Here is a 15,088-nt window from a genome sequence, read left to right on the forward strand (position 1 = left end):
GCGGAGCTAATGTGACCTCATTAATCTTTTAATCCTCGTTTCCTCGCAGCCCCACTGAACCTGTCCAGTTCCTGTGCTAAAGTCAAATACCTCAGTGGAAGTAAAAGCATCCACAGGTACCGAGGACAAGTGGTGACAGCTTATACAGTCGTGAATCCTCTAGAAAGGTTGTGAATGTTGCTGGCTGTCTCAATAGCTTTTATTGTTCAGTTTTACCCCCCACATATATGTCAAAAAGATTCCCAAGCAAAGCCACAAAATCAGATGCAAAAGATGAACCAAAGAGCAGATGCAAGGAGATGACGAAGAGTTTCCACATATAAGGAACAAAAATACGGGAAACAAACCACAAGTGGATACTAACAGTCCAAACTCACTCTTGGCAGAGTTGAAAATGAGCCATATGAGCTCAAAGACGCCTAAATAGTCCCTGCGTATGACATCAAGGAAACAATTACAAAAAAATGGACACATTTATGCAGATTTAACTCAGAAAATGAGAATATTGTGATAAAGTCCTTTATTTTCTGTAATGCAATTAAAAAAACAAAAATGTCATACATTCTGGATTCATTACAAATCAACTGAAATATTGCAAGCCTTTTATTATTTTAATATTGCTGATTATGGCTTACAGTTTAAGATTAAGATTCCCAGAATATTCAATTTTTTTGAGATAGGATATTTGAGTTTTAAGCTGTAAGCCATGATCAGCAATATTAAAATAATAAAAGGCTTGCAATATTTCAGTTGATTTGTAATGAATCCAGAATGTATGACATTTTTGCATTACAGAAAATAAAGGACTTTATCACAATATTCTAATTTTCTGAGACAGTCATGTATGTCGCCGTTGATTCAGCAGGAACTCAGATGTTAGGGGAGTGCTGTTGCCGTGGTAACCCCGGGATCCTGGGTTCTTGTACTTACAGGCAGGGGTACCACTCACTCTCAGGGTATGTATGTACACGTATAAGTACATATGTATGTATGTATATACATATGTATTTACATGTATAAGTACATATGTATGTATATACACGTGTATGTTTGGATGTTTATATTTGGATTTGTTCACATTTCTGATGAATATTTGTGCTTTACTGTGGTTAACTAAAGGAAGATGTTAGTCAATGTTTATCCATTACACCCCCATCCCTATTTTCAGAACATAAAGGGATTTAATGCAGAATCTGAGGAAACTACCTCTGAGAGACATTTATTTTATTATAAAACAACCAGTTTACAGTTCTTTTTGTCTTTCTTTTCATTTTTTTTTCCAAAGAATCAACAGATTACATAGCAATTAGGATATATATACATCAACAAATATGGGACAATATAAAACAACCAAATAAATAATTACACGTACAGAGATGTTTGTTTGTGGTCAGAACCTGATTGGGAGGTATTTTATGGAGAACCACAACTGACAGAAATCACAACTCAAAAAACAAATGCAAAAATACAGGATTAACAGAACCGGAGAAATGATTGTGTTTTAACATTTATTGTGTTTATACATGTTTGCATTTCTTCATTTATTTACTACTCAATTTTTTAAATCACGATGTAACGCCACTTCTGGCCACATGGAGGCAGCAGATTACAAGAATGTCCATGTGTCCAGTTTAAGGAGCAGACGAGCCGGACCGTCCCTCACTAGTGTTTGTACACAGCAGGTTTGTACGCCCCCATGTGGTCCGAACAGGTAGTGCCACAGAGAGGAGCTTTGATACATCTGTAATTTCTATATTTGTTCTTTACTTTCTTGTACTTTTTAGCGTTTTGGGTTCCGCTGTAAGCAGTTCTCTCTTCCTCAGTCGCCTTCTCATTTTCTCTTCTTCTGCTGTGACTGCTGTATCTCTGTGACCTGGTGTCAGCGTCGCTGAGTCGATGTTATCCGACCAGGACCGGAGCTGGAATCGCTGCAATTATAAAAGTAAGCAAATTCTCCTTCAAATGAAATTTTAATGTGAACAAGAGTTCACTGTTCTGCTTTAAAGTTGAGCAGATTAACGCATGGCCACGTCTTTGTTATCTAACCATTTCTATATCTGATTATGTTTCTCTGCTTCTGGTTGCATATTGATTTATTCTGGATTTAGTCCGTCGTGGTTCTCCGCAGGTTTACAGCAGTAATAACCACCTTGGCTGCAGTGTCTAGTGATGTGACTTAAACTTCCAGGACCAAGAAACTATCTTTATAAAACACACAGTTCCCTTTCTGGTATCTGACGCTGATAAAACACGGGATGTGAAAATATCTGCATGTGCAGAGTTTTCATGTCACGACTGTGTTTCCATGCATCAATAACCCTTTTAAAACCCAAATATTGGCAATAACCCAAATTTGCACGGCCATGTAAACACCAATAACCCCTTTGAATAACCTGAATTTGCTCATATTCTGGTTTTTAAAAACCCCAACATGAGCCCTGGGTTACTCCTTTTTAAACCTGAATATTGGGTCATGTAAACGCCAAACGGAATATCCCCATTAAACGGAACAGGAAGTTGTTTTCTGCACATGCTCTGTTCACAAGGAATCCTGGTCTTTTGAGTCCAGGAAGTTCTTATAAACACGGAGAAACCAAGACCAGGAGGAGACTAATCACTTCATAAATGTAATGAAGGATATGAACATTTCTGCATTTGTAGACGCTAGAAAGTACCGGGATAGAAGATTTAAAAGAAGGTGAGAGAAAAGTTGCGTGAAGCAGCATTTGTTTTGAATTTGGATACAGGAAGAAGAAGCAGAAATGACGGGAATTGTGTCATGATGTTCTCCGTGCGTCGCTGGTTTGATCCAGATATCCTGAATGATTAATTACCATGTAAACGGAATATTCCCAATGTTTCAGTAACCGGAATATTAGCAATAACCTGAATTTAGACTGCATGTAAACATAGTCAGTGTTGGTTGTTGAGGCAGAACTTTAATGTTGAAGTGAGTGAAGCAACTCCTCTTGTTCGGAGACAGAAGCTGAACAGCAGCTGCTCGCTGTCGGCAGATACGCTCTCATGTTTCCAGATGTTGGTGCTTGTTATCAGATGTCCTTAAATGGTGACAGATGTTGACAAAGGTCGTTGGATGTTGACAGACATTGGCAGATGTTTCCAGATGTTGGTGGCTTATCAGATGTCGACAGAGGTTGGATGTCGACAGATATTGTTTAAATGGTGACAGATGTCGCCAGATGTTCCCAGATGTTGGGGGCTGTTTTCAGATGTCAGCCCCGTGCGATAGGCAGCTGAAATTGACACAGAATTCAAGTTAAACAGTATTTATGTTGGTTTCTTTGAACGTGTTTATCAAACATTTGGTTGATTTGGTTTGTTTCCACCCTAGTTTTCTTTTTAAATAATAAAATAATGATTTTAAATAAGTTCAGGGTCTTTCTACTAACTCGTTTCCCTTGACACTGTTCTTATATGTGCTGTATCCCCTGAAATCCGGAGCCAAGAAACACTTTCACCCCATTAACAGCAAAGATCACTGGATGCGCCACAACTTTCTCCAGTTAAAAAAAAACGAAATCGAGATAATTGTCTTTGGAACTAAAGAGAAACGATTACAGGTCACCACAGAGCTTCAATCTACACCTAAAAACCAGAAACCAGGCCAGAAACCTGGGTGTAGGGATGGACTCAGACCTGAATCTGGAAAAACACATTAAGGCAATGACAAAGTCAGCCTACTACCACCTTAAGAATATATCAGGTTAAAAGATGTGATGTCTCAGCAGGACCTGGAGACATTAGTCCAGCATTCATCTTTAGTAGCTTGATTATTACATTTATTAAAATGATGTTGCTGAAGTGTGAAAAAAATATAGAATAAAGGTAAAAACTAAAATAAAGAGTAATATTACTGCCCTGTTGTGTTTGTTGCCTGACATCACATGCAGCACCAGCAGGAAACACAGGTGAACTGAGCAGATCAACATCTGGGATGCAGATGTGCTGCATCCTTTCAGTATTCTTAAATCAGGCACAGTTACGTATACTTAACCTGGCCAGCCAAACCTTAACCTTTGATTTCCAGGAGGCAGAAGAACTCTGAATGGACAACCAATCAGAGAGCCAGACTGGTATGTGAATGACTGTTGTTGGTTTTACAGTAAAAACGTGTTGATCAAAGGTTGATCAACGATTCTGCAGCATCGTGATCGTTTTAATTAGCGTGATTGCTTCGGTACATTTTGTGTGAATGGGAGGAACCAGGCGGGTTTCACCAGAGAAACCTTTAGTGAAGTGAATGTTTATGTCTGGCTAGGCTTATGATTTTATATTTTCTGATCTAATTAAGGCCCAGTCCCAATCCCCCCCTAGCCCTCGTTTTCATCACTACCCCTAAATTTTGCGCGTTCCCGTGAGGTTAGTGGTGTCCCAATTCCTCTTTTCACCTAGTGGGAGTGAAGAAAACTAGTGTAGTGGCTATGAATCTGTCCCTACGGAGCGAGGGATTTCCGATAATCACTAGCTGAACTAGGGCCAGAAAAATTTCCCAGAATGCTTTTCGTCGTCATTTGCGGACTGAATCAAAAAAAAAAAACATGCCGGACATTTCTTATTTTTTAGTGAATAAAATCAATATTTTGAGTTAGTTTCTGCATAAAAATGCGTTTTGATTAAATTTCTAGCGAGAAATATATATTTTACTTTCATAATATTCACTCAGTGAATGTACGTAATCACTCGTTTGCCCGTTGTTGCGAAGTCTTTTTCAAACCTCGCCAGAATAAAGGCTGATTTATGGTTCCACGTTACACCGACGCAGAGCCTACAGCGTAGGTTACGCGGCGCTGTACGCCATACACCGTACCCTACGCCGTACCCTACGCCGTACCCTACGCCCTAGGCTCTGCGTCGATTTAACGTGGAACCATAAATCAGCTCCTGAGCCTGCAGGCAGGCAGAAATCCCGAAATTTTCGGAGCAAATGTCTTAACAGGCGTAGCTACAACTGTTAGATTTAATCTATTAAACCAACATTTATCTTCCTAAATGATTTATTTCAGCCAGCGGTAATTCTCCACAGAGCTGCTGCTGCTCCGAGCCGGCGGCTCTTCTCATCCCGAAAACATCACATCAAATTTCTTAACAGCCGTTATTTGGATAAACTGAGCCCAGGTTGGGGATCTTAACGGTTACTTTTACGCCTGAAAAAATATTAAAACTTAATAAAGTGGCATATTAACAGCGCTACAGCTGAAATTAAAACAGCTTTTGGCTCTCAGCTTCCTGATTTTAGGGGTGGTGCTGAAAGTAGGAGTAGTGGGAGTATTGGGACAGACCTGGGAAGATTTCAAGTGCTCTAAAATCTGTGGCTTCTTTTTTAGGGCTAGTGGTAGTGAGGGAGGGCTAGTGGTAGAAAGTAGGGGGTGTATTGGGATTGGCTCTAAAACCTGAGTTGCTATTTTTTACTCTTATACGTGTTTTTTTGTCCTCCTCACCTTCCTGGAGCAGAGCGACCCCGAGTATCCGCTCCTGCAGGCGCAGACGTTGGGCCGGACGCAGCGACTGCCGTACAGACACTTCTGCTGGCAGCGAGCTGAGGGAGACGGAGGCAGGAAGAGTTTATTCTCTGCAGCTTCTGTCCCCTGAACGTAGGACGTGATGTCGGCAGGTCGTACTCACGGATCTGACACAGCGCGCCCTCCCAGCCTCCAGGACAGAGGCAGACGTTCAGACCCACGCACTCGCCTCCATTCAGACACTTCTGGAGACAGCTGGCTGAGAGGAGACACAACCAGACACCACAGAGAGACCGCTAAGTCCGGATTCATCACCACATCACCTTTTCTGATTCAGTACGTTTACATGCAGCAGTTCAATCGGATTTCTGATCGTATAAGACATCGTTCGGACTTTTAAACTGCATGTAAACACCTCAATCCGATCTACTTGGGACCTATATCAGACATTTAATAATCGGATAACAACACTTAGATAACCCGTTCACAGTTGGAATGTTAACGACATGTATACGGGGGATTGGATATTGCAGTCTGAGCAGCTGGAGAATTTCCTCTGGGGCATTGACCCAAAAGTGAAAGGAGACAGCGTTAAATAGTTGTTTAAACACCTTTAAAAAGATGGTGAAAAAGATGGCAGAAGCTTCATCAGGACACCGGAGCAAAATAAAGTGGAAAAATATACGGAAGGCGTAACATTGGCGGCAAACAAAACAACCGTCAACCGGAAGTGGCTCTTTGTTGAAATGGTCACCATGGTTACAATGGTCACCATGGTTACCATGGTTACAGCACCACCTAGCGTCACGGAGTCAGCCATGCTCTGGACATTTATCTGATTCTCTGAACAGCATGTAAACTCAGAGAAGTGACTGGGTTCTGGGTGTTTATCTGATAGGATCAGAAATCCCATCTCTTTGCTGCATGGAAACGTACTGATTGTTTCCTAGAAAACTCAACAATCTCAGAACAAATATTCTAACTCATAAGTGTTTTTTTAAGACTAGACAGCTGTTTGGTTCCAATACACAACGATGTCATCGAGTTCTCAGACCTGCGTATGACTTTAAATCCAGCTAAGATGATTTATTTGGGTCTTATTTAAAAATCTCAAGTCTTTATTATAACATGCTAATTTCTAAATTTAGTTTGAAATACTTTGAGTATTTTATTTGAAGACCTTTTTTCAAATGAGCTCCTCATTGCATGTGTGTGTCCTGGTCCCATGGGTGTTTCCTCCACCAGCTCAGCTGATATTGATCATCAATCAGCAGCTGGTGCAACATGCCTCGGTTTGCTCATCGCATTTCAACAAGTTGGTCTAACTCACCATAGTTTCTCTGTTCAGCTCAGGTTTTCTGAGTTTTCTTTCCTGCGGAAAACCCCAAGAGGGGTTGGATCTGCTGCTTTTTGCCCTCCGAGTACCGGTACATCTTTAGCAAATCTGTCCTTCCGTTGTTTTTTGGAGAGAATATCTACATTTATCTGCCAAAGAAGTTGAATCATTCCCTGCAGTTATTGTTAAACTGCCTCAGTAATTAGAAGATCTGGCTCCACCTGAATTTTCTGCATCTTAACGTAAGTACGACAGAAAGGATGTTTGGTCGTAGTGACTTATCAGTCAGCTAAAAACGGGCTTCCTGTCTGCTTTTTGTGTATTAATACATTCATTAATAATACGTTCTTCTTTTATTTATTTATTCCTACACTTATTTCTACATTTCCACTTTTATTTCTACATTTGTCTCCATATGTTAATGAGGTGGGTGGTTTTACATTTGTCTGCAGCACGATTGGTTAACTGGGAGAATCTATTAATGCTGTACTGTGTAAATGTAGAAATACACAAAAAATGATAAAATACATAAATAGACAAATACAAGTTAAAAAAATTAAAGTCATGAAAAACTAGCCTTTTTCATGAACAAAACTTATTTATTTATATGTGTATTTATTTATTTTTATATTGATTTTTTTGCAGATGCTTTTTCAATCACTGCCCTGATTCTTTGGAACAGCGAGACTCTATTTTCTTAAGCATTCGTCCACTTTGAGCATTTTTCCCAGCCCAAAATGTAATTTTGTTGTACGTTCTTGGACCGACTCACTCTGACCCGCATCACCAAACCATTTCTGCTTGTCTTGTAGTTTATTGTGATGGCTCACTTACGTTTGTCGCATCTCTTCCCTCGCCAGCCGGAGGGACAGTCGCAAACATCTGGGCCGACGCACCGGCCGCCGTTCATGCACCGGGGCTCGCACACGCCTGGAGCACACGGGGAGGGAAATTTTAACACACCAAGATGTAAAATTGCAGAAATTGTGTCGATCTTTTAATTCCACCTGAATGGTTTTTAGTCTAAAATACAGTCCTTCAAAATAAAAGTCAAATCCCAGTAGTAGCAGTGAATTATAAAATATAATATTTAAAAAAACTTGAGCTGAAAACATTGAGTTTATGAAGTGATGAGGTGCATTAAAAGGAGAAAGGACTTAATAGAAGGAGGTATGAAGGACTGACTTTTTTCACAGCGTATCCCCGTGTATCCCTGCAGACACGAGCAGATGTTGTTCCTCATGCACACGCCGCCGTTTTTACAGGGCGGGCCGCACACGGCTGTGGGAGGAGGGTCAGACAAGGGGACATTAGACGAACGCTCTCGTTTCAGATGATGATGACTCAGGCCTGAAGGTGTGGATTTACCGTTCTGACACTGCGCTCCGTAGAATCCGTGAGGGCACTCGCAGGTATTGGGTCGCACACACAAACCGCCGTTCAGGCAGACGGGAGAGCAGAGAGCTGTAGAGGCAAGGACCCGTTAGTTTACCCTTAACAGCTTCTTCAAAACAGGGGCATTAATGCTCCCCGTTCAAAGCAACTCAGACCTCATTCATAGCGGTTTAATAGGATGTCAGAATATAAATGGTGTATTATTGCGTATAAATTCAATCTGTAAAGCAAAACAGACGCATAGTTTCATGTATTGAGTTCATGGATGAGAACAGCTTCACTTCTCCATCGGTGCAGTCCACTGGCTCGTTCTGGTGGATTAGTAGTGTTTTCGAGTCCCACAGTGGAAATTCTTGATTAATAACTGCAAAGTTTGTGGTAACACGACTCACCGGTCTGGCAGGACGGTCCCGTCCAGCCCGGTGGACATTTGCACTCGTCTGGGGACACACACCGGCCTCCGTTGTGGCAGTGACGGCTGCACACCACTGCAGACGGAAAGATTCATCACAGTTACAATCTCAAGAGGATTCAAGCAAGGAGCTAAGAGAACCTGCAGTTCACCAACTCACCACCGGGGGGCAAAAAAAAAAGGAAATTGTTTCCAAAGTTTTTGGGTTAAAGGGGACCTATTATGAAAAACAAGTTTTTTCTTGTTTTAACATATATAAAGTGGTCTTCCCTCAGCCTGTCAACACAGGAAAGATGAAATCCCATGAAATTCTGCAGGGTCTGTACCCCCGCCCTGCTGAATCCAGTGTCATGTGACTTTCTACGAGCCGTTCGGAATCAGCGCCTATCGTTACGTAACGATAGGTGCTGATTTCCATAGGTCGGCCTCCGCTGCTGAAACCACGCCCACAACCAACTCCACCGGCCGCAGCTCCAACATTGTTCAGCAGCGTTGGCTGTTTCCACAGCGAGGGGACAGTTAAAATGAGGTTTTGCATCGACATTTACCCTCGTAAAAGGATCAGTTCCAACAGCACGGACCCGGCAACTGCACACGAGTCAGCGGTAAGTGACGTTAATTTTTTATGTTATTTATATTTGTCTACAAGTATGATCTTTGCATGGGCTAAGTATTTAGCTCAGCTCCGGAGCCCCGGACCGGACCGGTGAGGAGCCCCGGTGGCTCCAGTGTTCCCTAACGGAGCCACTCACTCTTTAGGTAACACTGGAGCTCTATTAGTAATACATTTTCTTCTGTTCATGATTTCAGATCTTCCAACCTGAATCTGTTCAACGTCACCTTCAGAAGACGTACGGTCCTTCCTTGAGCCAGCAATAGTGCATACATGTTATTTATATATTTTAACAATAAAGTTGCCATTTGTGAACATTCAGTGTTGTGATTTCTTTACAGTTAACATGATTCATTTGTCTTGTAACTTAAGAAATGAAATGATGAGGAATCGGAGTAAAGAACTGTGGTGTACCTGTTTAGAATTCAATTAAATCTTCCTGTGTGAATTAGTGTGAAGACGAGGTGACCCGTTCCGTCTTCAGGGAACTAAAGGCTGATTTATGGTTCCGCGTTACACCAACGCAGAGCCTACGGCGTAGGGGTACGCGTCGATTTAACGCAGAACCATAAATCAGGCTTAAAGGGGACCTATTATGAAAAACACGTTTTTTCTTGTTTTAACATACCGTATATAAAGTGGTCTCCCCTCACCCTGCCAGCACAGGGGAGACAAAATACCATGAATTTCTGCAAGCTCTCTGACCCCCGCTGGACAGAGTCCCCCAGTGTCACGTGGTTTTTTTTGAGCCGATTAGAATCTGCTCCCGTCGTTACGTAACGACAGGAGCAGATTTCCATAGGTTCAGCCTCCGCTGCTGAAACCACGCCCACAACCAGCTCTCTCCGCTGCTGGAGCGCTCCATCCTTCAGCCAGTCGGACGCTGCGCCGCGGCGGAGCGGATCCGGGTTGAATCATCCAGGTTCCCGGGTGGTTTGGGAGCTGGGTCCTCGGGGATCTGTCCCAGGCTGGACCAGCTTCACCCTCCGAGATTTTCAGGCAAATCTGTCGGTTTGATCCCCGATAACGGGCGATGCGCCGCGGATGCGCTCCGGAGCCGATCTGTGCGCCCGCCGTGCGGTTGCGGCGCCTGTCGCGCAGAATCCGCCGGGCAGATCCGGCTGAAATTCCGCTGGTCGGTCCCCGGGAGTCCCTGCTACCAGTCCAGGCCGGTTCCTGCGGTCCCGCCCGGTCGGAACCAGTCAGATTCCCCCGTTAAAGCCGCGGTGATGTGCGCTGCTCCAGCAGCGCTGCTCCCGGGCGCCCGGCGTGGCTTTAAACTCTCTCTGTCCACACTGAAACCGTTAAACTCTCTCTGTCCACAATGAAACTGTTAAACTCTCTCTGTCCACACTGAAACTGTTAAACTCTCTCTGTCCACACTGAAACTGTTAAACTCTCTCTGTCCACACTGAAACTGTTAAACTCTCTCTGTCCACACTGAAACCATTAAACTCTCTCTGTCCACACTGAAACTGTTAAACTCTCTCTGTCCACACTGAAACCGTTAAACTCTCTCTGTCCACACTGAAACCGTTAAACTCTCTCTGTCCACACTGAAACCGTTAAACTCTCTCTGTCCACACTGAAACTGTTAAACTCTCTCTGTCCACACTGAAACTGTTAAACTCTCTCTGTCCACACTGAAACCGTTAAACTCTCTCTGTCCACACTGAAACCGTTAAACTCTCTCTGTCCACACTGAAACCGTTAAACTCTCTCTGTCCACACTGAAACCGTTAAACTCTCTCTGTCCACACTGAAACTGTTAAAGTCTCTCTGTCCACACCGAAACTGTTAAACTCTCTCTGTCCACACTGAAACTGTTAAACTCCCGGCCAGTTAGGACCAATACAAAAAAAATAAAGCAATGAAATTTATTTTGTCACCGAAGCTCCCTCGCATGGGACACGCTTTGTGTACGGAGCCGTTGCTCTTCTGCCAGAGCGAGGCTTTGTTCCCTCCCCTGCTACACGTCATTCAGGCAGCCAATCAGCACAGAGCCTCATTATCATAGCCCCGCCCCTCAGAATCCAGCATAGAGAAGGAGGTTAGAAGCGGTAAAACTAGAGACATGGCCCACAGGCTGAATTTCTGTTTTATGTAGAAAAAACAAGCTTTAGATTGTATTTAAGACATTCAAGGCCTGTTTAAAATATACATTAAATGCCATAATAGGCCCCCTTTAAACACATTTTGACCCCACAAATGAAATTTAGTTTATTTAGACTACTGTGACATCTAACGTTTGCGGTGCCCTCTAGAGGTGGATGGAATTTCGTTTAATTCCTGAGTTAGGGTTTTTTCTTTTTTCAATCCAAAAGCTTCTAGAAAAACATCTAAAGTAAGTTTTCATAAAAAATGAGGAAAGCATCAATCTTTTTTTTTTTTTAAGAGAAAACAGACGGGAAATGTTTCCCCTCCCAGACGAATCTGCTTCTGATCGTAACGCCGTAACGCTGCGGTGCCTCACGTTCTGGCATCGGGGTGGGGCAGGAATTTGGATCATGCCATGAAGTTTCCTGTTTCCAGGTCTTTGTTCACAAATACAAGCTGGAGGAGGAGGAACCGCTACTCGGACCTCCTGATGATGCTCTTGAAACAAAGACTTATTTACCAGTTTAAAATATAATTACAAGGCGTCAGCTTCTCTGCCTGAGGAGCTGAACTCGTTAAACGCACTTTTGAGGGGGTTCATGTTTCACCATCAGGGAGGAGGTCAGGGCGCTAAACTTTGTGGTTTCCTGCTTAACAGCAAGACCAAGGAAGTTATCGTGCACTTTGGGAGGCTACAGAGAGGACGCGTCCCCCTTTGCAGACGGCTGAAAAGCATTAACACCCAACCAGCAGGTTCACAGACAGTTTCTACCCACAATCTAGGGCTGGGGATCCATTCAAATGTCAAGATTCGATTCCGATTCTTAAGATTCAGAATCGATTATCAAGATCCGATCCGATTCGATTCCGATATTGATTTGGGTTAGGGTTATTAAAACTGTTTTTTGAGCTGTTGCATGAATTATATGACTGTAGTTCTGCAACATATTAATACTAGTATTATATTGAGATTCAACAGCAAGTATTGCAGCTAATGATGCTGTAAGGACCAATCAGCTCCCAGAATGCTGATAGAACTGCTTTCAGAAACATCGTGGGTCAGAATTATCAAATAAATCCAGGGAGGAAACAGAGACGGATGAAATCGCTTTTATTTTTTCCCACATTCCGTTTTTATTACTTCTATTTTCGGTCTATTTTGGTTTTTAATTTTTGAGCGTTTGGTTTTTAGCATTTTTTGCAAATGTAACCCCAAGACAGTTTATAAAGTAATGAAATATAGACAATTTATGCAATTATAACCTAACACTTTAATGTTTTCATACCTTTAAACATATTTAAAGGCAAAAACATGGCACCAGTTATTCTCGTGTCCAATTTTTTCGGGGATAAACAAAAAAATAACCAAAAGTTGTAATGTAATGATGAAAAAAAACCCATAAATAAATAAAAGAAAAAAAAGAACCCCCCCCCCCAAAAAAAAAATCGATCTTTAGACATATGAATCGATTTTTAGGAATTAATATGAGAATCAATTTAGAATTGGGAAATCGATTTTTTCAACACAGGCCTACCACAATCCATTAGTTTCTACCCACATGAAGCTCCACAGAAAAGGTAAAGGAACTCACTTGTCTCACACCGTGGACCAACAAACCCGTAAGGACAGGAACACGTCTGCAGTCCCACGCAACTGCCTCCATTCTCACAAGGTCGCCTACACAGAGCTGCAGAGCGTGTAAAAGTAGAAACACACATTAACCAGGCCTGAATTAATCATCAAGATGATGATGAAACGTTCTGTATTGGTGTTGGAATGTTTTGAGGGAGTTCTGTTAACTTGATGAACCAATAAGTCGATTGAAACCAACACCTTTGTGTCTGGATGTATTTAGTGATGGTTAAACTGGACTTTACCGTCCTCACACGTGTCTCCATGGAAACCTCTGGGACACTGACACACGTCTGGGGCGACGCAAATGCCTCCGTTTACACACTCCGGCTTACAGATTGCTGATAAAATGTAAAAAAAAAAAAAAAAGAAATCAGAAAAGTTATGAAGAAATTAAAGAAACCAACTTTAAATTCATTCATACATTTTATTTAACACCAGTAAAAATGAATAAAATTTCAAATGACAATTCACCAAACTGTCCCAGATGTAAAACCAATAAAGGTACTTTTGCGCATATGTTCTGGTATTGTGAAAAATTAAATGGATTTTGGAACTCTTTCCACTCATTTGCAAAAGCTGCATTGACGACACAATTTGATTTATCCCCATATTTATTAAATGAACTGCCAGAAATACGAATGGACTCAAAGAAATACACACTGCTTATTAGGATAACATATTATGCAAAAAAATGTATTCTTCTACTTTGGAAAGGGGAACAGCTGCCCACCTTTGAAATGTTCAAAGAACAAATAATACAATTCCTCCCATTGGAGAGGCTAACTCTCAGGACACGGCTAAGAACAAATGTTCCGTGAGCTGTGGTCTCCACTCCTAAATCAATTAGGGGGAGAAAATATGGACTGACATGACTCACTAAATGAGCTGACCATTTGTCAAAATGTTGCTGTTATCTCATGTATTCACTGCATATATATTCACTGTATTTATTAACCATTGTCTGCGTCTAATTTTTTGTCTGTTTGGATGTTTGTTTGTTTGTTTTTTTTTTTTTTTCTCTTGTTTTGTTTTGTCAATGTTTGTCGGGGCTCCTATTATAAAATAATAAAAAGATATTTAAAAAAAAAAAAAAAAAAAGAAAAAAGTTATGAACAAAGAAAGAACATTGCCTTGAAGGTTAAATGAATCTTCCAGGGTGATGTGTCTTACCTCTCTGGCAGTTGAACCCCGTGTAGCCCGGTCTGCAGCGGCATGTGTTGGGGGCAGCACACTCCATGTTTCCACCACACGTGTGTCTGCAAACGGCTGGAGAAAGACAGTTGGGGTTAATCTGGCAGATTAGTTCAACATGACTTCATAGATACGACTGCAGGCTCTCAAGTGCCCCCCGGTGGTTGGTGGCGTTACTGGTTATAAACTTCGAAATATTGTTATAAAGTTGTTTTTTTTTAACAATTTCATAGGAGAAAAATACAGTAATCCCTCACTATAACGCGGTTCACCTTTCATGGTCTCGCTGCTTCACAGATTTGCATCGTGCATCGTGTTCTGCATTCTGATTGGCTAAACAGTCTCCACACTTTTTTCCTTACTGTGTCAATAACGTTGGTTGCTGAGCAACAAGCTGAGAACGGCCAATGAGCTTCAGCAGCAGCTCAAGAACGGGAGCCTTTGATGAATCGTTCATTACAGTCTCAGATATAATCCATGGTGGCATGACGGTTTATAAGAAGAAAAAAGAGCGACAACAACGACCCATAACTATGTTCTTTTCTGGAAAAAACACACCTGCAGGTTTTAGAAGAAAGAGACGCTACAGAGTCAGGATGCAGCAGCATCAGAAGAGCAGTGAAATACGCATCAGTCACAATCTGTCCTACTGGACTTATTGTATTTTTTTCATAATAATTTTTCATTTTCAAATCCAATTAATCAGGTCGCAGTGGGGCGGTGCTGATCTCCACAATTGGAAGCCTCATATAATAATTGTAAAAAAAATAAATAAAGGTTACTACCGTATTTTCTGCACTATAAGGCGCACTGCATTATAAGGCACTAAATATCTGGTAAAATACCGTACTATAGTGGCTGGGGTTGAGTTACGTATCTACCTGATGGAGCTGCTACAGAACATGCTACAAAATCCTACAGCAAATGC

The 15,088-nt window shown here is 41.8% G+C and overlaps 1 protein-coding gene across 1 annotated transcript in view; it reads right to left on the reverse strand.

The window, feature by feature from the left end:
• Positions 1-2,492: 2,492 nt before the first annotated feature.
• Positions 2,493-15,088, reverse strand: part of si:ch211-246m6.5 (von Willebrand factor D and EGF domain-containing protein) — a 66,556-nt gene continuing 53,960 nt past the window's right edge. The window contains exons 24-33 of the mRNA XM_061716289.1: positions 14,140-14,235; positions 13,212-13,307; positions 12,926-13,021; positions 8,604-8,699; positions 8,185-8,280; positions 8,002-8,097; positions 7,651-7,746; positions 5,644-5,739; positions 5,460-5,557; positions 2,493-3,254 (exon numbers count right to left, since the gene is read on the reverse strand). Of these exons, the coding sequence (XP_061572273.1) occupies positions 3,234-3,254; positions 5,460-5,557; positions 5,644-5,739; positions 7,651-7,746; positions 8,002-8,097; positions 8,185-8,280; positions 8,604-8,699; positions 12,926-13,021; positions 13,212-13,307; positions 14,140-14,235 (887 nt within the window). The 3' untranslated portion in view covers positions 2,493-3,233. The remainder of the gene's footprint in view (positions 3,255-5,459; positions 5,558-5,643; positions 5,740-7,650; positions 7,747-8,001; positions 8,098-8,184; positions 8,281-8,603; positions 8,700-12,925; positions 13,022-13,211; positions 13,308-14,139; positions 14,236-15,088) is intronic.

The sequence above is a fragment of the Cololabis saira genome, chromosome 24 (genome assembly GCF_033807715.1).
Source record: "Cololabis saira isolate AMF1-May2022 chromosome 24, fColSai1.1, whole genome shotgun sequence".
Classification (NCBI taxonomy): domain Eukaryota; kingdom Metazoa; phylum Chordata; class Actinopteri; order Beloniformes; family Belonidae; genus Cololabis; species Cololabis saira.